Below are 25215 nucleotides of genomic sequence, written 5' to 3'. Positions count from 1 at the left end.
CAGGAGCTGCAACATAAGTTGACTTCAGTTCAAGCACAGAGGAGAATGGATGTGTGCCTACAACTGTTGCAACATCCACGTGATGTGCGTTTCCTGAAACTGATTGTCACATGCAATGGAAAGTGGGTGTTTTTCTGAAATCTGGATGTGCACTTCTCCAAAACACGTACGTATAATTGCGCGTCTATATATATTTTTAAGACCTTTAAAGTTGATAGTTTGGCAACAACAAGTTCGAGGTAATACCAGAGGAAATCATAAGAACAAGATAATGAGGCTTCCCAACACAGATCACAGTTCACTCTTTCAAATACTCAGGTTTTCTTTGTTTACTTAATGTAATGATATTTTTAGAACAAGGTAGTATCTTGACAAATGCAGAAAACTTTGTTGTAGGTAAAACACACACACTTTTCGACAACAAACATAGCTTTTAAAAAAAACACGGAAAGTTAAGAAATTCGTTATCTATCCACAGAATTGTAATTGAATTGAATTTCAGTTTAGCGTCCCTTTCAGCAGCGAGGCTAGATGAGACGTGGACCTACTGATTAACGTGGAATCCGAACCACATGAGCTCCCGCCGGGAATCGAACCCGGGTGTCCCGCGCCAAAGGCGCGTATGCTAACCGCTTAGCCAGGGAGGAGCTCTCCACAGAATTGGAGGAAAGCTTTGTAGTTGTTTCGATAGCCATGAGTTTTTTTTAGGGGGGGGGGCCGCATTAAATACTTTTGAATTGGTTGAATCCCACTGGGTTATTTTATTTATTTATATGTTGTAACTTTTCAGTTATTCATGTCGTACAGTTTTATAGTATATGTATTACACGGGGGTGATTGACAACTTTCGAACCTATCTAAAAATAAGAAGTCGTACAAGCGTAAAACCTTTTCTATATATATCCCAATATGATTCCTCCTTACTGCAAATCAATTTTTTCATCGATCAATATAATTTTCGTAAACATGAAAGCAAATCTGGAATTATAATGTTCAGGAAATCACTATTAGTCGTAATAACTCCTTCGTCACTACTTCATTATTATTAATCTGGGGAACAGAAAAAAGGTTTGACGGTACTAAATTTGGTGAGACAATATTTTATTTCTGTATATAGTTTGTTCTTATACCTGTAAACTTTATATTATCTTGATGCTCAGAACGATTTTGGACAATTTTTCAAGGCGATCTTACATTTACTTTTATTTATTTATTTCTTTTTTCCCCATTTAAACGGCTTAATAGTTCTCAATAGTATATACTCCAGTCACGTATCACCGTTTGCTAGAGTCTATCATAAGAATGCCCTCAGAGTTCCATAAAACAACGGCCATCACCTTATCCCAAACAATCTCTCATGAATATTTTAGGAATAGAGATTACGTGTTGTTTCTATTGCTTTCAAACTTGTTTTGTCTCAGGTTCATAGTGGTGGATGTACGTCATACCCTGAATTACGAATTTTATTAAAACTTGCTTGCATCCTTTTCATAAATGATTTGCTCACAAGGGAGCATTCATTCACGTTTTCCTACAGAAAAAAATGTCCGGGGAGAAATCAAAATGAGTTGGGGGCCACACTTAGACACTATTTGATTTCTTAGCTCTTGCGCAGGACGATGTTTCAACTTTGAGGGGAAGAAGAAGTAGGTAAAGAACACAATTCGCTGCCGACTGTGTTCAGCATTCAGTAGGAACCTGTCTCGCCGATATATTGATCATGGTCTGCCACAGATGTGTGTGTTCAGCACTTTCTCAGAAGATGCTGTAACCTCTTATACAAAATGTCGAAGACCTTCGATTCTGCAATACCATGTTATGGATGACATCAATGTTTTCTGGGTTAGTATCGTTGAAGATGCACCGGAGCGAAGTTCATTTTCAATGAACCTCTGACACTTTTGAAAATCTGCAGTTCAGTTTCTCATAGTAGCATTAGAAGTTTCATAGTTCCTCTACGATTTAGTAATATTAAGATGGATTTTTTAAATCATATCCTTCATGTAGAGATATTCAATATCTTCGGCTTTTCGCCCGCTCTTCTTTGGTCAATCACAGGGCCATTCTATTGATTTGAGGGACTTGAGGCAAAAGTAAATTGTAGGATCAATGATATAGGTGAGAATTATGTAACTTTTTTTTTTTTTTTTTTTTTTTTTTTTTGCTAGCTTTAACTAGCCATGCTCAAACGAGGAAAGCATAGGCGCAGGTAGTAACACACGGTGGGAACATATTAAAAGTTGCTTACAGCAGGCTGCAGAAGAAGCAGTAGGTTACCGCGAGCACAAAACTGCTAAGAAATCATGGGTTACAGAGCAGATGTTGCAGAAAATGAGGGAGAGGAAGATGTGGAAACAGGTTGATACAGAAGAGGGCAGAAAGATGTACAGAAAGTTAAATAATGAATTACGAAGAGAAACAGACAGAGCAAGGGAAGAGTTTTACAAAAGAAAATGCGAGGACATAGAAGAATTAGAAAGAGTTGGGAAATATGAGGAAATGTACAAGGAGGTGAAATCTATGGAATTTCGGAGGAAACAAGGGGATATTATGATGTCAGTAGAAAATAAGAATGGGAATGTAGTCAGCGAGAGAAATGAGGTCATAGGAAGGTGGAAAGAATACGTTGAAGACTTATATGAGAGTAGGGATAGACCGTGTAGCCTAAATGTTGAAGTAGAAAATGAAGTAGGTGAGGATGATAAAGGATTTAGTATTCTTCGGGATGAGTTTGAAAAGGCTATATCCGAGATTAGGAATGGAAAGTCAACCGGAATAGATAACATACCAATCGAATTAACTAAAAATATAGGAGACAAGAGAAAGAAAGAATTGTTCCGAATATGCAATGTAATATATGAAACAGGAGAATGGCCAAAAGACTTTCTGAAAACGATCATGATACCGATGGCTAAGAAATCGAACCCAAAGAGATGTGAGGATTATAGAACTATTAGTCTCATATCTCATGCAGCTAAAATTCTGCTCCGAATACTGAACAGAAGGTTATATGAAAGAACAAATAAAGAAGTTGGAGGAGGAGCAGTTCGGGTTCAGAAGAGGCAAGAGCACAAGAGATGCAATTGGATTATTAAGGGCGATCGGTGAAAGATATATAGAAAAAGGGAAAGATGTGTATGTTATATTTATTGATCTAGAAAAGGCTTTTGACCGCGTGAATTGGGAATTGTTGTTGGGAGTTCTAACGAAGATAGGGTTGGAATAGAAAGATAGAAGACCTATAAGAAACTTATACATGAACCAACAAGTAAGTGTTAGGATAGGGGAAGAACTGACGGAAGAGAGTGCAATTGGAAGGGGAGTTCGACAAGGATGTTGCCTCTCGCCAACACTATTTAATGTCTATCTAGAAGAGATAGTAAAAAAGAGCCTATATGATGATAACGGCATTTCGGTAGGAGGTAGAATGATTAGATGCATAAGATTTGCAGACGATATGGCGCTTGTTGCAGAATCTGAAAAGAAAATCAATAAAATGTTAGAAAGAATGAGAAAGGGCTTTGAAGAATATGGGATGAAAATAAATGTTAGAAAGACAAAAGCCATGGTGATTGGAACAAAGGGATCTGTGTCAAATATAAAAGTAGGAGGGAAGAAAATAGAACAAGTGAATACTTTTCGATATCTGGGTAGTATTCTTAGTAATAACATGAAGTGCGAACGTGAAATAAAAGCAAGCATCGGAATGGCGAAAGAAGCCTTTAGGAGGAAGAAAAGTGTTTTGTGGGACCTTGAATAGAGTTGAGAAAAAGACTCATAAAATGCTTCGTGTGGAGTTTGTACTGTATGGGGCGGAAACGTGGACATTACGTAAAGGTGATGAAAATCGACTGGAAGCCTTCGAAATGTGGGTATGGAGAAGAATGGAAAGAATTAGTTGGGTCGAGCGGAAAACGAATGAGAGTGTTAGAAATGGTGGGTAAGAAAATAACACTGTTAGATATTATTAGGAAGAGGAAGAGAAACTGTAAGAAGAGATTGTATCATGAGGGACGTCCTAGACGGTATGGTGGCGGGAAAGGGAGGGAGGGGGCGAAGGAGACTACAATTAATGGATGATATAAAAACAGAAAGATCATACGCGAAGACGAAGAAGTTAGTGGAGGACCGTGGAGCATGGAAGCTTCTTAGCTGCTGCAAGTGACCTGCCAATAAAGGCAGAATACCTATGATGATGATGATGATGATTAACTAGCCATATCAATTACAGTGCTATTACACTAAATATTTTTAAAAAAGAGACAGTAATACTACTTCCAATTAATATTAATAATAATAATAATAATAACAAAGAAAGAACTAAACACGCATGGCTACAGAAACAAACTGTAGAATTACCTTTCAGTTGTACTGTTAGCGAGCAAACACACTAAAATCTTTCTTATTTTTTCCGATTTTCCTTGGGTTTAAAAGCATGAGTTTTCTTTAACTAAACAAAGTTTTCTGTATTTGCTAAAGTACTATATTGCTCTGACACTTACATTGCATTAAATAATAGAATACGGTCTGATATTTCAAACAACAAAGTTGCGTTGGGAAGGCTTCACTACTCTTTTTTTTCTTATGACTTCCACTCCTATTACGTCGAGTGTGTCTTTGCCAAACTCACAATTTTGATGGAAAATTCAAGTGCGCAATTATATTTTGGAGAAGTGTACTGAAGCAATGGTTGACCCAGTCGTTAAACAGGACCATTCCGAACATGAAGTCATGCTTTGTGTGTGGTAGAACTACGAGGGGGCACTATCAATGCCAATCTTTATTCCGCCCAATTGGAGCTGATGTATGCTGCACTACGCTAAAAATAACCTGCATTGGTGAACCGAAAGTGTGCCCTTCCGCAACAGGATAACGTAAAACAACACTCGGCTCGAAAAACGCAACAAAAATTACAGTAAATTCAAAACTGATGCCATACCTAGCATATGGTCTTGACCTTAAATCAGGATGCTTCACTAACCAGCAGGAGGCGGAAATACCAGTGACTGACTTGATGGGGTATCGATGAACTGCCAGGAAGCAGGATGCATATAGTCCAACACGCGGGGCTATACTTTGAATGATAACCGGCATTCATTGTACTGTAATAAATACATATATGTTATGTACCAGATTATTAAAAGACCCACCCTTATACAGTCAGCAACAAAAAACCTGCAACATGAGCATGTAAGTTTATTATGAAACGACGAAGTCTTTTGCTCGAAAATAAGTGTGCAGGGGAGGACACCGAGGCGTGATTTGTTCCACTTAGACGTTATGTTGATTCCCTGGGCAGTTAGGCGTAGTTTCACAATAAACTTATATGCTCATGTTGCAGGCTTTTTGCTGCGGACTGTACATGATTATCTTATTCGTTCATTTTAATTTTTATACATATATTACACAAGGAAAACTGATGTTTACATTTCAATGTTACAATTATAATTTTTAAGAAAATAATAATATTGCATTACATCAGCGAAAGTAAACAATGTGTTACATGGATATCAAGTATACTTCTCGGAATATCTTGCGAGCAGTGTAAGCTGTGCGAGTTCTTATTTCCTCGAACATTTTCCTGAAATGATTTTTTAAAAAAATATTATTCATCACTATCCTTCACCAACAAAGAAGCAAACATGCCACGTCAGTAAATTTACTCTCATCAATTCGATAACATAAAACCACCAGATTTGTCAAAAGGGTGTTTGAAACACTATGAAGCTAGAGTACTAAGCTCTAAGAAGTGAAAAAACGGATGACTAAAAAGAAATTATCTAGAGAATAAAAAAAAATGTCGATAAATTAACAAGTTCAAATAAAGTTTAATAGCTTCTAAAATTGCCCTTAAATACTATTACGTACTTTATGTTTACTTTAATTCATAAACCATGTGCTCCATTCATCATGATGGTGAATTCCAGAGCGAAATATGGCACTTAAGTCATGGAATCTTATTTAACTTTAGAGTATACTATAAGAAAGCTATTTAAACAGAAAAATCATGAAAATGAAAACACCAAAATTTTCGTTTTTTTCCCCCAAACAACCGGCTTTTTATGTGCAAAAAACCATCGATTCAAAAAAGCCGGCTTTTTTGCATCTCTACTCAGCGCATTACTGCAATTGGTATGCCTATGCTGCATCGCGTAGCACAAAACGTGTCGTCGCACACGTTCATGCATGCTGCAGGAAGAGGGTCACTTTCAGCATCTCTTGTGATGTGCTTACGTCCACCCAGATATCCTCCAAGAGAGAGATCACCTGAGTAACTTGTTATCTGATTACTGTGTTCATGTGTGTGTTATTTAGTACTTGTGTTAACGTGATTATTTTGCCAACAGCACTTTATCTAGTTCACTTCTTCGCCACCTCTTGTGTTGTGTATAGCCAAGACCCTAACAAATCAGTTTACACAGAAATATTTACCTTCTCGTAACAACTACCACCAAAAAATTTGTTTTGAAGTTTGGGTTCGGGGAATTTTCGATTGCTCTGTATTATATGGTTAAAAGTAGTAATAATTTTAAAAGACACAGCCAATCAGGAGACACGAAAGTATCAGGCGGGTGTGCACGACGAGAGTTCTTTGTAACAAAAGACATGCTGATCAAATGCTAGAGCCTCGTCCTTGTTACAAATCTATGAGAAATCGTGCTATTAATTAGAAAACTTAACTATGGTCATTTGGGCACATAGAGTAAGAAAAGCCTCCAAGACTCTGTAAAGATGTTAAATTCATTATGTTCGTCCTGAAGCTATATATTCGTTGATATCGTTTAATGGCAGTGAGGTCTACGACTGTGTACGTTGAGGAATAGTAACCACGCCAATGAAATATTAAGATACGACCCATTCTTTATTTGTTTTGTCCGAATTTGATGGCCTGTTTCGACAGGGTGTTCGTGGATTTCTCCACTAATCACATGTGAAACAGTATGGGAACTTGGAATGTGCTTGTTCTAGTTGGATGAAATTCTCTTAGTGAATATTCTTTTATTTCTAACTGAAATTAATTTCTAGTTCTATATTTTTCTCTCCAAATCGTATTATTTTCCGTTTCGAAGAAATGAAACTATAATTTTCTCGAACTGCTAAATACCATATTGGCCCTAATATAAGCTGCACATTTTATTCAAATTTAAATTGTCAAAAATTAAGATCCGTTCGTGCAACAATGGTACTGTAGAAACTGGTCATATTGTATATACCAAAATGTTATTCCAAAACAGTTTTGTTGAAACTAACTTTCGGCGGTTAACAGAAACCTATCTTTAAAATATGTATAACACACAACTGTAACGTTAATTTTTCACAGTAATACTATATTTTGTATGTGCTGTATTTATGATGAAATAAAATATATACCTACCTACCTAATTATATTTCCCTGAATCTGCCGGTAAATGTTTATCGACATTTTCTTTGCTCCCCTCAGCTTACATTCGAGTATATTTTTCTCTTTTTCCAGCCTTCTAGATTTTATGTGCGGCTTATTTTCAGGTCAATAGGTAGTTCAAACGCCAATCAGGCGCTTTTTATTTTTATGAAATTCACAAAAGCGAAGAAAGAAACCAATGAAATGTTTGTCCATACATCCTACAACTCAACAGCCAGCTACCCACTAAGAGAATTTTAGTAGAAAATGCTTTGCTGCCCAAATTTCACGATAAAACCATCTGTTCGTGACAACCACATTGTAGGAGGCAAACTTTGAACTTCTACACTCATTGTAAATACTTACTACAATTTATCTATACCATTAAATGCAAAATTGAAGCAGTAATTAAATTTATATTGCTTTCTTATATTTGTACAGGTAATTGTGAAGTGAGAAGATACTTTGTTACTCTCCAATTAAAATTTATAAGTGTTATCTTACATGGGACTAAGAAGTCAGCATTTTATTAGCTATAATTTTAAGGACAGCGATAAGTTGACATTCTCTTGTTTCAATATCATACTATTATAATACTTATAATCAGAAAATACAATTACGTTCTTCCTGTCCATCGTAATCGGCCAATACAATAACAAAAGGTCGAAAAATCATTCGGATAATTCCTTATTGTGTGATTTTCAGATTAATTCAAATATTTATTCGAGGCTGTGGTACAAACCATGTGGTCTGAGTAGATATCACCGACTGCAGGAGTGAGAGAGTGTTTGGCTGTTCTGGGAAGCGGACTGGATGGCGTAGTGATTAACGCATCGGCACGGTATGCTGGAGATCCCAGGTTCGAGTCCCGGTCCAGTCAAGCCACTTTTTCACTCTTTGTAAGTTATTTATTGGAGGAATTCATTTGTTTGAATATTGGTATAATTCATCCTTTGAATAAGATTATTCGCATTTGAACAGCACTAATTAATATTATTAACAGGGAAATTGTAGCTTAAAATTTTATAATTTAAATCATTTTGTGTAATTCTTTTATGGCCTAGAAATTGAGATCTGATTTTAGATGACTAAATATTTTTACTACAAGATACGTGCTATTTGTGTATAGAAAGGCTGTGAATACTGCAAAACGTAGAACATAACAATTAATAAATGTATGATGAATGAAATATTAATTTTTGTTAATAATGAGCATTTATATTCACCTCGTTATTATTCACAACATATAAAGAAGACGACTACATTACAGTTACCACAGTAATATCTACGCCCACACAGATACTCTTAATCACATGTTCAAGTCTCAAGGAAAATGAATGTGCAAAAAAATAGTTTCTTTTTAGGTCTATGTAATTTTCACAGAAGAAACTGCCCAACTAGCGACAATATAGGAGCAACACTCCTTTTAAAAACGAACTCACAGGGTGCACATTACTGGGCAGTGGTCAGGGGTGTCGAGTTATTTATATGGGTGGAAGTATCGAGAAAGAAAATTCCTACGAAGGTCGCATACGAGCGACACCCCATACCATCTGTTCCATCCTTTTGCGAGGGAAAAAAAAAAGAAAGAAAAAAGGAAGAGAAATTTATAACGTAAATACTTCCCGTCTTCAAACTTTGGCACGATAATACTGCCATCTATTTTCGTGACTTTCGTAAAAACTGAAAACTGTCTCGTGTGAGTGTAAAATTGTACTTCATTGTAATGACACTTTTTCATAGCTTTAGATTGACCTTAATGTAATTTATGACATAGTACACTATCTACCAGTAAGTACTAGGCACTTTGCAGGGGGAAACGGTGGCTCCGTGGTAGAGCGCTTACTTCTGGTATGTGGGATACCTGGTTCGCTCCCCGGTCAAATAAGTTTGTAGTGGACAACATCGTGCTCGTAGGTTTTCTCGGGGTACTCCCGTCTCCTACCACCTCTCTTGCTTTAATCATCGTCTTCCTTAGCCTAACAAGCATAATCGTGGGATGTTAAACTCAAAGATTTCATTTGCATTTCATTTCATTACGCACTTCGTAGCAGGATGTTACTGGACAGATGCAGTTGTCATGTAATCTGAACCGTGTATGAGTGTTTTCGTGACCAAGAAAATGAAATGAAATCTTTAAGTTTTACGTCCCACGGTTATGCCGGTTAGGCTAAAGGAGACGGTGATGATGAGAGATGAGTGAAATGGTGGAATGAAGAAAGTGGGAGGAAACGGGAGAACCCCGAGAAAACCCACGAGCACGGTGTTTGTCCACCACAAAGTTCACTTGGCGGGGGCTGGGATCGAACCCGGGACCCCAAGCACCAGAGGTGAACGCCCTACCACTGAGCCACCGCGCCCCCCCTTCGTGACCAAGAGAATCACTTGTAAACGTTTGCGCATAATGCAGAGCTGTCAATCATCGGTAAGAGTATAAACGTGGGAGCAGGTGAGTAACTGTACCGTTAGGCTGTAACATTCTTCGTGTATAAGGACACTGAAAGAATGTTTAACATTTCGGGGAACTAACAGAGATCGCAGTTCTGAAACATGAAAATGTCAAAAACTGGATTCAGGCAATGACCAATGAGGGTAATTTCAGACGGCAATAGGAGTATCAATTTCCACTAGGACATTGCGAACAGAGATTTATCAAGTCAGTTCAAACAGTGCAGCTGCACTTAAGTTCCATATTACAAAGATCCAAAAACCTTAACGGGATCAATTTGTTTGGAACGTAGCAACTGGTCACTAAAATAATGAGAATCGGTTCTGTGGAGTGATGACTCTTTAAGTTCACATTGTTTTGGACCGGTGGACGTGTATGGATGTAGTGGCTACCCAAGAAACACTTACTACCGAAAGACAAAGTGCACATCAGAAAATTTTTAATGGTGGCATTATGATATGGAAGTGTTTCATACATTACGATGTGGGATTACTGCTAATCGTCCATAGCAATATGGACTCTCAGTCGTGCTGTAAAATTTTAGAGAATAAAATGCTCCTAACATTTTAACTTTTTTTTACGGATCCCTGTTCTTCCAGAATGACAATGCCAAATGTTGCTCATGCGTTGATATGAACAGAATAATGTTCAACGCTTGAAATAATCTGCACAAGCCCAGACCTCAATCTCGCAGAGTATATTTTGAACGAACTGAATCGGCGGGTTATGTCTCAGGAGATGCGACTAACTTCTATTGTTCATCTATTTAGGAAATAATGGTACATTCCAGGTGATATGCTTCAAAACCTAGTTGAGACAATGCCTCTAAGTGTGGCAGCTGTAATAGCAACAAGTGATGGGCCACCAGATTCTGATAAGACATCAAAACAAACATTTCACGTTGGTGCCCAATTACGTTTCGGTAAAAATCGTATTTATTTTTCACTTATCCACACAAAAACAACATTAGTATTATTAGTAATATACGTACAAAAAATACTGTTCCTAAGTTTTTCTTCTAATATTTAGGAGCTGATTCATTTTCCTCCACTGTCTGCACATCACAAACAACATCACGCAATGCTCGTAACTGCATTTGCATTTTGATCATGACCAGAGCCATGTCCCTTATTCTGCCTTCCACTTCACTCAGTCTTTCATTCACACAGTTCTGTGGATTAGGTTCGTTGGTATTAAAAATGAATCTACAGGAAACACAGAAAAACAAGTATGTAAGACTAACAATAACAAACGAAATTTCAATAACTTTAAAATTAATGAAATAAAACAAATCACAATAAGGTGGTATCCTTTAACACGTCAACTCAAAATCTCGTTCACTAGGTCACTTGAAAAGTACTGAATGATAAACGAATAGAAGTTGGGCTTTAAAAAAGTAATGTAAATTACATTAATACTCACCAAATGTAATTTGAAATCTACGCAAGAAAGATATTAATAAATTTAATGTGTTACTGACTGTTACTGACTTTCAGCTATTTAATTCCACGGAAATTTCAATTGTATATTTTGTGAAGATGTAGAATGGACTCATATGTGTCAAAATGTTTTGACAAATTTTCCTTGCGGGCGACTTCAAATTGCATGTAGTACTTATTTAACATAGCAAGCTGACAGTATTCGTGTATCGCAATTTACATTAATCTTTTAGCATGTTAGCTGGACTTCAGAAAAGTGCATCTGCACATCTACAAGTTGATTAACTATGTATCAGAAAATCACACTCGGTTGGAAATGCAGACTCCACCTCAAAGAATGGAGCTCACGAGCTAATAGAAGAAATTTTGTACATAACAGCTTACTACTTAATTTAGATAACACATATATATTATGTTTTAACAATGTATTATGTTCTAATAATACATAGTGATTAACACAGTAGATCATAACTGATTGTACATACGTAATAAATAATGGTTTTATCTTTCATATCCTTTCCCGGTGAATATGAAGATTTTCGTGCCAAAAGGGTTCAGAATTAAATATCTATCCATGTTGCACGGGAATCACCTAGAGATTAATATATATATATATATATATATATATATATATATATATATATATATATATATATAGAATTCACCTACATCATTTCTTTATATTTGAATATACTATCCTTTCTTTGGTCGATGCCTATATCGACTGGATCCGAGTTTTCCTCGTGGATTCTATGAATTATAAAGACACGTTAAACCAGTTGGAGGAAGCATTCCAATTCCTCGGTTTCCCAGAAAATATTGTAGCTGATAACGGATTGATCCCAAGGACGAAAATTTCGCTACTTACTGTTCGCAGAGAAGTATACATCTCAGACATATACCCCCTTATAATCCGAAGAGCAATGGGACGGTCGAAAAGGCAGTCCAAAATTGTTATAAAAAAGATATTATGGAAAAAAAGACTGCAGGGAGGAAATCATGTTTCTAAATTCATCCTAAAGAACTGATTGAAGACAATAAACTATACTTTATGGCACATATCCTCGGCAAAGAATGGGTAATCTTCTGCCTGTTATCATTAGAAATTCAACCAGATATCATGATTTTCTGTAGATAGAAGGACGAAGGTAAAAACCAATCCGAATGCTGTTGCAGATATCGAAGGAGACGCCAGTCTAGCGGGATCTGGAAGAAATGCGAATATCCCTTGTGTCGGGAAGTATAGTATGGGTCAAGAATCATGAGCAGAACTTACCCAAACTTATAAGATAATTAGTACGAACCACTCTTCATAAAGGGAAGATGCCGAACATATCACGTGCATCAAATCAAGAGTGGAAGAAAAAGGTGGCCGACAGAGGCATAGATAAAGAAAGGTACTCAACTCTTTTTTTAGGGGAGTGATGGAAGATCAAGAAGGCAGTATTCAAATTTAGCCCCTTAACATAAAAGCTCGAGTATATTTGAGCTTTAAATATTTACAAAAATAAATAAATAAATAAAACCTCGAGTATATTTGGGCATCATCACTGTTGAACTGTACAAGCTCGAAAATGATCGTTTGCCCAGTTTCTGACGAGTATACTCGAGGTTTTATTAAAGGAAGATTTTAGGGCTACGTATATCATTATTGCTTCCATTAAAAATAATTTCATTTTTGCCATTAGAGTTTTCTCTCAATGATTGTTACAATGTAACAATAAATAAAAAAAATAAAAAAAAAAGAGAGAGAGAGAGATGAAAATTGAAACGCTTTTTCAGATATAATTGGTATGTTAAGGGGTTAATAGAAAGGGAGAAATGTTGGGCGATAAGTATTAAAGAAAATATACATACCGTATATAAGGAAGACGATAACTAAGCTGTATTTGCTTGTTATCGTTGTCATGTAAATCGTCTATATGGAAAATAAAATAAATAGAGACATTCTTGTTCGAAAGAATATATTTGTACTAATTCCTTACGTAAATTACGTAAGAAACAACAGTTAGGTAATGCGCGAACAAACTTCTTATATAATTTTGTTGTCCAAATGCAACAAGGAAGTTTTAATAGATATGAATCGGGTATTGATTTATTTAAGTGTATAGGTAATTTTTTTATTTTACTTTTTAAAATATTTTGAAAACAACTGGACGCCATGAAGAGAATTAAATCTAGATAAGAAAATTATAACAATGTTTATATCAACATTTTGGAAAAAAAAAAAAAAAAAAACAGTAGGGGAAGCTCATACTCCCTTAATCAAAAAATTCTGTAACATTTTAAATAATTTTGTTACAATGTCAATAATCCCATTGGAATGGAGGGAAAAGTTATAGAGCTATTAGAATAATTTTAACACGTTTGTTCTATAATCTAAAGTAGAGTCAGTTCACTCAAATTTCGAGTAGTCACACTCCACAAATACTCTTTCTTCTCTTGGAAGGAAGAGTATTTAATCACTAGTAATATACCTGTTCACAAGTTATAGTTTTCTTAAGTCTTATTTCCACTAAGCTTTGTACATAACCTTTACTTACTAGAGATGCAAAAAAGCCTGCTTTTTTGAATCGATGGTTTTTTGCACATAAAAAGCAGACTTTTTTGGGAAAGAAACGAGAATTTTGGAAATTTTGGCTCTTTTTCATTTTCATGATTTTTCTATTTAAATAGTTTTCTTATAGTATACTCTAAAGTTAAATAAGATTTCATGACCTAAATGCTATATTTCGCTCTAGAATTCACCATCATGATGGATGGACACACATGTTTCATGAATTAAAGTAAACAAAGTACGTAGTATTTGAGGGCAACTGTAGAAGATATTTAACTTTATTTTAACTTCTGAGTTATCGACATTTTTGTCTTTTCTACATCATTTCTTTTTAGTCATCCGTGTTTCATTTCCTAGAGATTAGTAGGTCTACTCTAGCTTCTAGTGCATAAGTTAAACTTTTGTTTTTTAATATATACGTCAGAGCGTACGTTTGTCAGTATGTCTGTAAAAGCATACTTCCACATTTTTGATATACTGTAGCTGTGCAATGATTTAGCAATAACCTTCCAGATACAACTTTGAATACCATTTGATAGAAATAATCAGCAGCGGATTCAGAAAAGTATTTTGGGAAGTGTTTCTCTGCTTAATGTTTGGTTTTCTAAAATTTCCTAATTTTTATTTAGGAGTTTATGATCAGATGAACAGTCTATTACGCATATGATCCATTAGTAGCAAATTTGGTACTTTTCCGATTCTGAACAAGCTTAAGAAACAGTCAGTGCATTATAGAATTTGGAATTTTACCGATTTTGCAGATTCCAAGCACCTGATAGGTGGTAACAGATTATTACGTATGTGATCAATGAATGAAAAATTTGTTCGAAATATTCATACAATGTATATGAAAGTTAAAACTTAACTGAAAAATTTCAAGAATGTACAGAACCACCCGAAACGAAGCTCTTGATGTGCAGATTTCTCTCATGTTTTTCTTTATTTTGCTTTAAAAAGAGGGTGTGTGATATTTTGAAGTAAAAATAATACATACAGTTTTCTAGTTATTTGTGTATCTTTCTCTTAAAAAAAAGTACTTATTTTTGTGTATAAGAAGTTAAAAAATTATATATATATGTACTGGTTAATCCTTTGGAATTCATAATGTAAATATGTTAAGAATTTTTAAAAAATCTTTTCGAAATTCATGGTTTATTTTAGAGATTATTATCTACATCAACCACTAATCAAATGAGTTCTTGTGCTGTAGAGAAGCGAAACAAAGTATGCTCTATCAATTTAAAGCAAAATTTTGAAAAAAGTCCAAAATTTCCCAAGCAAAAAAGCGAAGCAGAGAAAAACGAATTTTTTTTCAAAAAAGCCGGGTTTTTTAAAGGCATCTCTATTACTTACGCAAACACTTTTCGAGAATCAATTATGTGTTTCCCCTGAAAGAGATGACAGCCCTGTGTAGTTTCTTTGTAGTAACAGCCAACCACTTCTCCACAATCACACTTTATCATACTGCACACTCCACATTGGTCACTACGCATTTCAGTCCCTATTGTAGTGTTATACGAGGCTGCAACAGAAGTGATACGGAAGTTAGAAACAAAAAGCATAAAGGAGGAGGAATAAGTATTTAAGTTCTATATACGACTTAATTTTGTAAGTGTTACATGGAATTTGAACTGATACAACTTATGGTATTAATCAACTTTATGGATTAAGAAATATGTAGATAAAACTTACCAGTAGACTATATTCTGTATGAATATAATCCAATCCATCACTTGTGTATCAAAAATTAATTATCTTTCGGAAAACCCAATGATATAAACGGGACTATAGTTATGCAGCGAGAAAGTGACACATACTACCACAGAAATATATGCAAAAGGGAATATATTTGCTTAAATCCTTTGAGTTCTAGTGAACTGAATATTTTTAGTTTCTCCTAAGATTTTATATTGGAGACTGAGAAGACCATATACATGTAGTCTCTATGTTAGTTGTATGGGACACTTCCGTGGGTGTATACAATATATGAGCTTGAGAACTCGGATTACTGAAATATTTCGAGATTATTCGCCGCACAGTACACATGAAGCACAGAGTCGAAAGAACACGGGTCTTTGATCGTTTTATACAAGTGTAACAAGATATTAATGCACAGACTAAGTTGTTACAAAACACAGTAAATATCTTGAAAATCTACGCATCGAACCCTCAAATAATACGAGAATTTCTCAGTGGGTAAGAAGAGGTTTATCATGTGATATAAAAATGCCAGCAACCATTAAAACATTGCCGAAGAGACCCGAAAAATCCACTCCTTAAGTACAGAATCATGACCTAGGAAATAAGAATCCCACCACGAAATATATTAGAGAAAATGTTACACTTACAGCATATTAAAAATGCACAAGACAGAAGTTGACAAAGGCGTTACTTTGGGTAAGAATAACAAAAGCGAAGAAATTATGTAAGCAGTATGTGACTGGGAAATTTTCTTTATATATATATAAACAGAATTGAATGATAGAGATTATGCTCACAGCTCTTCGAAAGGTGGTGGAAAAAACCCTAAGGCGGAAACAATACTAACCGCAATCGTTGTTGGTTTAGTGCAAAATATGATTGCGTCAGGCAACTGCATTCGTCAAGCGAGATAATTTCGCAAAGTCTGTAAACAGAAGATATAACCATCCAGCAAAATCATGTAGCCATGCGTCACAGTTTCGCCACGCCTACTTCCGCAATGTTTGTTCAATGTATATATTTATAATCAATGCCCCATAAGTTAAAGTCAAAAACTGCAACATCTTGCGTACTATTTCTTGAAAACTAAACAAGGAACATAAGAAAAGGAATATTGTTACTTACACAAAGTGCAACTTTGAATAATCAAAACAATTTTATTTTTTAAGAATCTAAAGCGAATTAAAATAATACTTCCTAAATATTTCAAAATGAAATAGTTGTATTTAAATAACACGCACTTATCTTGTATCCAAATATGATAAATTATTCTATATGTATACTGTAATATCCTACGTGGTACTGTATACAAACAATACTTTACGCTTGTGTTTACAAAGACCATCACATGGTTTTACGTCGGAATACTACGCACCACGTGGATTCACTACAACCAGCAGACGACGCACTTCTGGCTCCTCCTACGAAGCAGACGATGACATCGCAGCAGCAGCGCAACCGTCGCCTGGATGCCTATAAATTCGGCAGCAACCAGCGGACCAGTACCAGCTCACTGGTGTCCCTCCTACTGTTTGCCACGGAAAATTAGGAGTAACCTAACCCCAAGTCTCTAGTCTGCCACGGGACTCTTGGCTATTCCTCTCATCCTGCTACGGAGCTCTGTGACTACTAACCTTCTCACTGCTTGCCATGGAGCTTTGTGGAGATCCTGTCCGCGACCTCATGGTCAAGGACTATGTACTTCTAACATAACAAATTTAGAGGAGAATAACTTTGCAGTATTTCTGTAAGTACTGTTATTTAGTGAATTTTATAATAAAAGCCGGTAGTGGGAATAGATTCCGGACAACCATTTTATTACCTTACTCTACGTACAACCTATATAGGACAGAGTTTTACTATATTTTTCATTTATTACAATAAGTAAGTATACATGAAAACCAGTCTGCATTCTAACAAGTAAAATGAACCTTCAAGAAAACATTTTATGCTTAAACAGTTACTACAAATAGCAGTTCTTATTCGTATGTTAGTGGGCCGATTATAATTGCAAACGAAGTGTTTAAAATGAATAAGGTTAAAGATATCTAGTGAAGTCCAGGAATTAGGGATTCATTTTCTTCACAGAAATCATATAGACAGATTACAATGATATAGGAGCTCCAGCCTGCAAAAAGTAACAAATGGTTGCAAACGACTTCAACATGAATCGAAATATTGACATAAACTAAAAGAAAGAAAACAGATGCAAAGGTAAGCTTTGTCATTTTATCTTCTCTGTGTAATTCCAGCTCTCTCTGGGGCCTTCTATGTAACGTTTCTTTAGCTACTCTTTTTATTTTTATTTTTTTTTTTATAAATTCATCCCCAAAGAGGATTTTCCTGAAATATTTGAAGAATACATGACCATCTGGAAACCCTTTAAACATGTAGATTTTTGTGCTTCCTCAATTATAGAAATTTGTTGTTGAATATTGCATTTTTAATTTATGAATATGTCTATACAGCTAAGTATACTATTTTATAAATGGCTGAAAAATTATTCTACCATCCCAGTGGCACATCGTGAGATTATTTACAAATAAAAACACTTTTACACATTGCCACACTTAAACTAACCGAACTGAACTCTTAAAAGAACTTCTTTCATGTGGATTTTATTTTACTCTTATATTTTATTACTTTTTTTTTGTGTGTGTGTGTCCAAATTGTCACGCTGTAGCCTTGTATTTTTTCTAAATAAAAAAAAAAAAAAATCCAGCCCTGAAAAGGAAAACTTCCACTTTTGGCCTGAACAGGTTTATAAACAATGAAAAATTTTGCCATACATTAAACCAGTTTCTGTTACCACATTCATACATATTTATTTATTGAACAAATTCCCAGATACAGCATAACTTAGCCATTTTACACGGGGAAATGTTAACGAGAGAGAGAGAAGTGTAAACAAATAGTGTAAATGTAATATTATTTCGTCAAAACTCGTTTAACTGCTCTTTCAAACACCGGATAGCTCGAAAAAAATGTTCACATTTGTTGTTACTTGATTATAACAGTTCGGTATTTTTAAAGAAAGAAAAAAAACTGTATAATTGCCAACCTAGGGCGGGCAAGATGGAATAGGTGGGTATTCCGGGCTATGCGGGAAGGGACACGTAAGGATAGTTCCTGAAGTAATGTTTCCGATCTTAAGTTTCCATTAACTATTTTATGGAGAAATTTCAGATCAGAGATATTTCTGCGTACTTAGAAGAATAGCACTTCATAAATAATAACTCATACACGTTTTGTCCCTTTCTGAACTGAATTTAATATCCACTCATGAGAAGCGTACATAACAAGATGTCTATCTCTACACACTTATTTATTATGTATCCATAGCAACAACTCTTTTTTTTTCTAATTTTCGATTACAAAAGAATAATCTCTTTTCACATGATACTGTTCCACTAATTCGCCTCTGATCGCCTTTTTATAAGCTGGCACAGATTGCCAATACTATATACAACAACATAACAACGTTATCGTTGTATATTCCCGGAGTTTGGATATTGAGATGTCACAAGAGTTCCTCCTTAGATAATATTTGAAGTGCGGGAACACGAAAATGGACTAAAGCAATAAAGAAACTGAGAATAGAATCAAGTCTGAAGAGATGTGTAGGTGATGTCATGGCCCATATGGGAGAGCAGTATTCGATCTTGGGCGCTATTAAAGTTTTATGAAAAGTTGCTAATGATGAAACAGTGCGTAATTGAGTAAATCAATAAAGAAACCTCAGCATGCGCATTGAATTCTTAAGTATTGAGGAGATGTGGTCAGAGAATGTAAGTTTCGAATCAAAGATGACACCAAGATTATTATGACTAGCAGAATGTATAATAGGGGAATCATTGATATGGTATGTGGAGGGAACAGGAAACTTTCTCAAAGTAATGGTAATACTGTCACATTTCTTACTGTTAAATTTCAAGTGCCAGTGCGTCATTTCACACCAGCCTATAAGGTAATTTATGTTCCTGTAGAGCAATTGTGTCATGCAAACATGATATTTCTCTTATAACTTACAATCGTCAGCAAAAAGCTGAAAGCCACTAAAATGAGCTGATAAGTACGAGTAGATATCATCCATATACAATGTAACGAGAGAGAAAAAATGAAATGAAATCTTTGAGTTTTACGTCCCACGGTTATGCCGGTTAGGCTAAAGGAGACGGTGATAATGAGAGATGAGTGAAATGGTGGAATGAAGAAAGTGGGAGGAAACGGGAGAACCCCGAGAAAACCCACGAGCACGATGTTTGTCCACCATGTAACGAGAGAGAGATGATGATGAATTGTGTCGTGATTGGGAGTTGCTAGTTTTAAACTTAATCTTCAATCGGATAATTTAGTAAATGTAAATTAAAATGAATTTCGGAATTTTGCTTTGTATGTTTTGTTATTGGTTAGTTTATATTGGACTTCCGAAGATAAATATCAAATGAATTTATTGACCGTGTCTATAGCGACAACTCCCAGTCACGACCCCTCTTCATTTTTATTAGAAATAGGAAAAGGAAAAGTGAAGAAAAAGGTAGGAGGAAAGAAGGAAAAGAAGAAAGAAAGAAGGAACTAGTTTTGAAGAATTACTGGATAATAACGGGAATATGGTAAAAAAGCTTTAATAGTTATTGAAAAGGTGATTCGTACCCGAATTTTATTACTTGAGAATTAATTCTGAATTGATCCTGAAGAGACATGTTCTCTCATACTACCCTGACCTGGATCCAGATAACTGCACAAGTGGAGTTACCCTGACCCAGCCCAGGTAATGAGAAGTTTTAATTTAATCGTTTGTCTGTTATTTCCAAACGTTAAATAACCTTTATCTAGCAGCTGAATATCCACAGCGGAGAGAAAACTGTTGAGTAAGCCAAGAAAAACAAAATCAAAGTGATTTAGATATTTTGCACAGATCAGAGTTCCTGAAATTGTTGAAGAGACTGTCGTTATCCCGGCTTATTCTGTTGTTTTAACTTTCCTTTCGGAGCCGATTTTGATTTATCGAGTTACTTATTTTTCATGACACACACAGAATAACATACACTCACATAGTAAGCACTATTATCGTAAATCAAGATTAAAGGTTACCACTTAAAGCTACAATTGTCATTCACTCACTCACACACGAATACATACAGGACAATGTATTTATATAGGTAAATCAGTTTAAAAAGAAACTATCATCTAACTACAGTTGATCAACATTTATTACATCTATTAAGAGATTACACACAAAGAAAATGTTTATGACATGCAATTGAGTACATATGTAGACATATCACTACACATGAAAAGTTAAATTACATCAGTATACAGCTAATGTTAAAAGGAGGATACCAGTAAAAAAAAAAAAAATAAATAAAAAAAAAAATAAAAATAAAAAAATAAAAATAAAAATATGGATTTAAAATTTAGTCGTATCTCGTATGAGGTTTTAAAAAAATATAATCGTTAAACGAGTCCTTTCTCGTAAATTCAGATGTCCGTAAGGCACTTTTTTTGGAGTCCATGCACTTAATTTCACTTTATTTAGCTATACACACACATGAAATAATATTTATAAAATTGTGAATAACTTGTATACAGTTTCTAGACTTATTCGTTTATACATTTTCCCAATTCCGAGATTAATAAAACAAAGTTTTGCCACTAATTTCACAGTGACTACGTCACTCATTTTGTCATTTTATTTGTTATTTCGTCCATTTATAGCTTTTAAATCACTTTCTTCTTATATTATATTGGGTGCACACATTGGTAGTTATATTAGCACAATATAGAGAAAGACGAAAATTTCCTAGGTTCAAAGAGATTTTATTTTTTTATCAAGACCACAATTACTGAAACGGAAAACACTATCCAGGTTCGAAGATTCGTATATGATGAATGAAATGGAAATGTAACTGTACAGGGAGATTTCAGGTTTATGGACTTGAGGGTAAATTTAACGATAGATTAGGGTTACGACGACCTGCTTTAATTACATGCCACATGCAGTTAGTATAACAGGAAATGTTAATATTTACATATATTAGTTAACCACTTTACAAAGATTAAAGAGAATGTTTAACATGAGGCGGTATACCTTACATTTCATATTCGTCGAATTTTTCGAAACTATGGCAACCAACAACCGTTCGCGGTAGGTACCAAGACCCTTTACACATACTTATCTACATAACTCACCATTATACATTTTATTTCAATATCTCATTTATATTCGACACGTATTTATATTTCAACATACATATATTCAATTATAATTTAATCTTTCAAATCAATGACCCCGCTTAATAAAATTTTCAGGTTGCAACACTTCATATAAAATTCGACTATATAAATACTGATAAACCGCAGATAATGGTGAACATCTCTATTTTCAAACAATTTCAAAAGAGTGGACTTTTAAAGTGAAGGCAGGCACGTAAACATAGAAATTATATATACAAATTACTATCTGGATAATGAAATTTTAAAAATGTTAATAATACTTATGGGCCCAAACATCTACATAGCATTCATCTCTTTGGTGCTCAATAGAAACAAAAGTGGAGATAACGAATAGTACAACGGAGGATTTCAAGCGGATAATGATAAAAGAGAAGAAAGCGAAAGTTGAATTGTATACGGGACTATCGTTCGCTATTGCGGCGGGTCAAATTGTGATGGAAATGGTCCCTTGATATTTGAAATAAATGAATACCTCCACGAATCGTGTATCGCAACATCTCAATTGGAAATTCAGGTTCAAATGATGTATGTCAAATGGTAAAAAATCTGTCAAGTTAAAACTTGGGGAGATTGAGAATTAAAAAAAAATATTAAGACGAGAAATAGAAGGATAGCTAGAGAAACAGCGGCGCCCAAGGAAATAAGCTAGGACACTAAGACTACAAAGATAAGTGGTCGAATTTTATATATGACAATCGTCAACTTCAGAGCCAAATATATATATATATATATATATGCCAAAACAGGTGGCCTACTAAATGCGTGGCCTAAAATAAATATATCTCCAAGCTCACGAGCTAGTCTGTGTCCAGAATAGGATTCTTACAAGACAGGGTCTTTACGGAAATCCTACTTCGCGCTGTATCCGGGCGAGCTCTTGGAGACCCCAGAATCTCCCGGAAGGTCAATATGATTTCTTAATTTAGGATTAAAAAAAAAAAAAAAAAAAAAAAAAAATCATCCGACCCCTCAGAAGCTGAGATGAGTTCCGAGTAAAGTATGGAAAAACTAGAATAAAGTCGATAAAATAAAAAAGATCCTAACAGGGATTTGCCAAATTCTTACTAGTTGCTACCAGCCCTGAGGCGTCAACTGATTTCAAACACTATATCTTTAAAATAAAGGAAGTGAAAATTCGGGGACATAAGGATTTCTGGACGCTCTGGTACGGGATAACGGTATTCTACTGTAATAAATTTACTGTTATTCACTCCTATCTATCTCGTAATCTTTGCGAACAGTGTTGAACTCGGCTTAATCAGGTGACGTGGAAAAAAAAATTCAAAGTTGTAGAGTACTATCGCAAATGCAAAGCTATACTCGTATAGGTAAACTGTGTCAATTAGGAAAACAACTATTTGTTTCATAATTATTTGAAAACTATCTGGAATCATTTGCCACATGTACACTATTCACATCGTCAGACCAGATGATCAGTTAGTGCGCACTATTACGATTGAATGTTAAGCCACGAAGTGCAAATATAGCCCGTCATTTTCACAAAACAGTTCTTCATACGAAATTCTGACGAAATGGTCAGTGATCGAAACACTCATCACCAAGGCCCGGATCTTGTTGACCTAAAATTTTCTAAAACGTGACCTATAAAATGACATTAAATTCCTGTAAAATGACCCTAAAATTCACAAAAATTAACCTTAACACATACGTTTTTAAAACGTTTATTTCGTTAAACATTGGCATTTTTTGAATATCTATTAGACTTTAATTAATACCATTTCTCAGTCATTTTCAAAATTTTTGTTTCAGTTAGTTGCAGTCCATTGTACAGCATTGTACGTACTGAAAGCACCAATTCACTCCAGAGTTGTAACTAGGAAGCACACAACAATAGAAGTTCGCAAGTATAGACTGTATACACAAGAATAATAGATAAAAACCCTGTTTAAAATCTTTGTGTCTTCTAATCCATTTTTAGTTATTCACGTGATCACATCTTTTGTGGTTAACAACCCAAACCATGTGTTTGGCCACCTACCAACCCCTACCTCTCGCTAACCAGCTGCAGCGTAGTGTTCATTAGCTTTTTAAGAATGCAGTTTTCCACCCCAATAGTCAGGAAGCAGGAAAAGAGATAACTTCGTATTTTTCAAATCCGTAAACAGTGTTCATTTTAAGATTTCCTTATGTAAAAGAAAAAGGACTAAAAAGACCATAAGTGACCTGAAAGTTACCTTAAAATATTAAAAAATGACCTGAAACTTCAAAACAGCAAAAAGTGACCAAAAGTTGACTCTAAAAAAATATACGTTTAGAACCTTGAGTTGACGGATAACGTTTCTATTTGAACTTGCCTTGTCCTGTGGGTAAAAGAAAAAAGTTGACTTATCAACAAAATCCGGGCCCTGCTCATCACTATATATAAATAATCACTATCTCGTGGCAAAGAATACTACTGGGCACATAAATTTGCAGGTGTCCTCTCATTTAATCACACTTACTATAATATTATATATATACTATTTTTATTCATTTATATTTATTCACATTTATAATGTATATTCCTTTTTAGACACCATGCTCTACAATTATGCCCACGACTGTTCAAAGCAGTCTTATTTTACATATATTAAAATCAATAAACTACTATATAAACTATCGCACACTGATCAATACGTAGGAATTTGTATGAACTAATTCTTTCAATACAAAGCACAGTATATTTACACTTCACAGCTTCATATTATTTATATATGCAACGAGAATTCAATATTATTGACTGTACTCTTAACTAAATACATTTATATTCTGAAAACAACAATGAGGTTGATTACGGAGCACAACGAAGAGAAAAATTTGAAATCGTCATCTGGCGACGAGTAGCGTTATGTATGAATGAACGAGTGTAAAGTTCATTTTTATTAATCATTTAATTATGGAACTACCTAATGTTTCGTACTTTTCAATATAGTTACTTTGCAATGTCCTTTATCAATTGGAATATTCTTATTGACCGTAGCTATCAGATATTTTCTAATAAAGGAAAATGATCGTTTTAAAGAATAACTACTCTTTTAAGTGTTCATCGTAACAAGACACTGACGACGAGCGGCTGTTGACGCTAGAGGGCGCTACACGGTGATAATGAACTTTGTACTAGAGAAACGTGCTTTGTACTCTAAGCACGTTTAACAGTTAACTCTAAGTCGTATACTATGAAATAACGATACAAAACCATGATAACTTTGCATTACGAACCGATTTACTTATGAAAATGGACCAAAAGAGATGAATAGTTACGAAGCAACAATACACTGTCCTTAAATAAATTAGTCATACTTGTTCACTCACATCACTTCTACTAACTACATACGAAATTACACATATGCATGCTATATCACACATAACTAAAACTACATATATCCCTATACATATTAATTACTACATACATAGTCCAAACACATCACTAAAATTACTTCATTCTAAACCG

At 34.8% G+C, this 25215-nt stretch overlaps 1 protein-coding gene across 4 annotated transcripts in view; it reads right to left on the bottom strand.

The window, feature by feature from the left end:
- Positions 1-318: 318 nt before the first annotated feature.
- LOC145690646 (uncharacterized) overlaps positions 319-25215 on the bottom strand; it is a 35206-nt gene continuing 10309 nt past the window's right edge. For 2 of the 4 annotated variants that reach the window (XM_081765760.1, XM_081765742.1), the window contains exons 3-5: positions 15180-15348; positions 10822-11035; positions 319-5581 (exon numbers count right to left, since the gene is read on the bottom strand). In XM_081765760.1, coding sequence (XP_081621886.1) covers positions 10849-11035; positions 15180-15348 — 356 coding nt within the window. In that variant the 3' untranslated portion in view covers positions 319-5581; positions 10822-10848. The remainder of the gene's footprint in view (positions 5582-10821; positions 11036-15179; positions 15349-25215) is intronic. The other 2 variants (XM_081765751.1, XM_081765767.1) reach the window with 2 other exon arrangements.

The sequence above is a fragment of the Thermobia domestica genome, chromosome 1 (assembly GCF_964235325.1).
Source record: "Thermobia domestica chromosome 1, izTheDome1.hap1.1, whole genome shotgun sequence".
Classification (NCBI taxonomy): domain Eukaryota; kingdom Metazoa; phylum Arthropoda; class Insecta; order Zygentoma; family Lepismatidae; genus Thermobia; species Thermobia domestica.
Note: the sequence above shows the minus strand (reverse complement) of the source record. Positions and strands in the feature narration are given on the sequence as shown.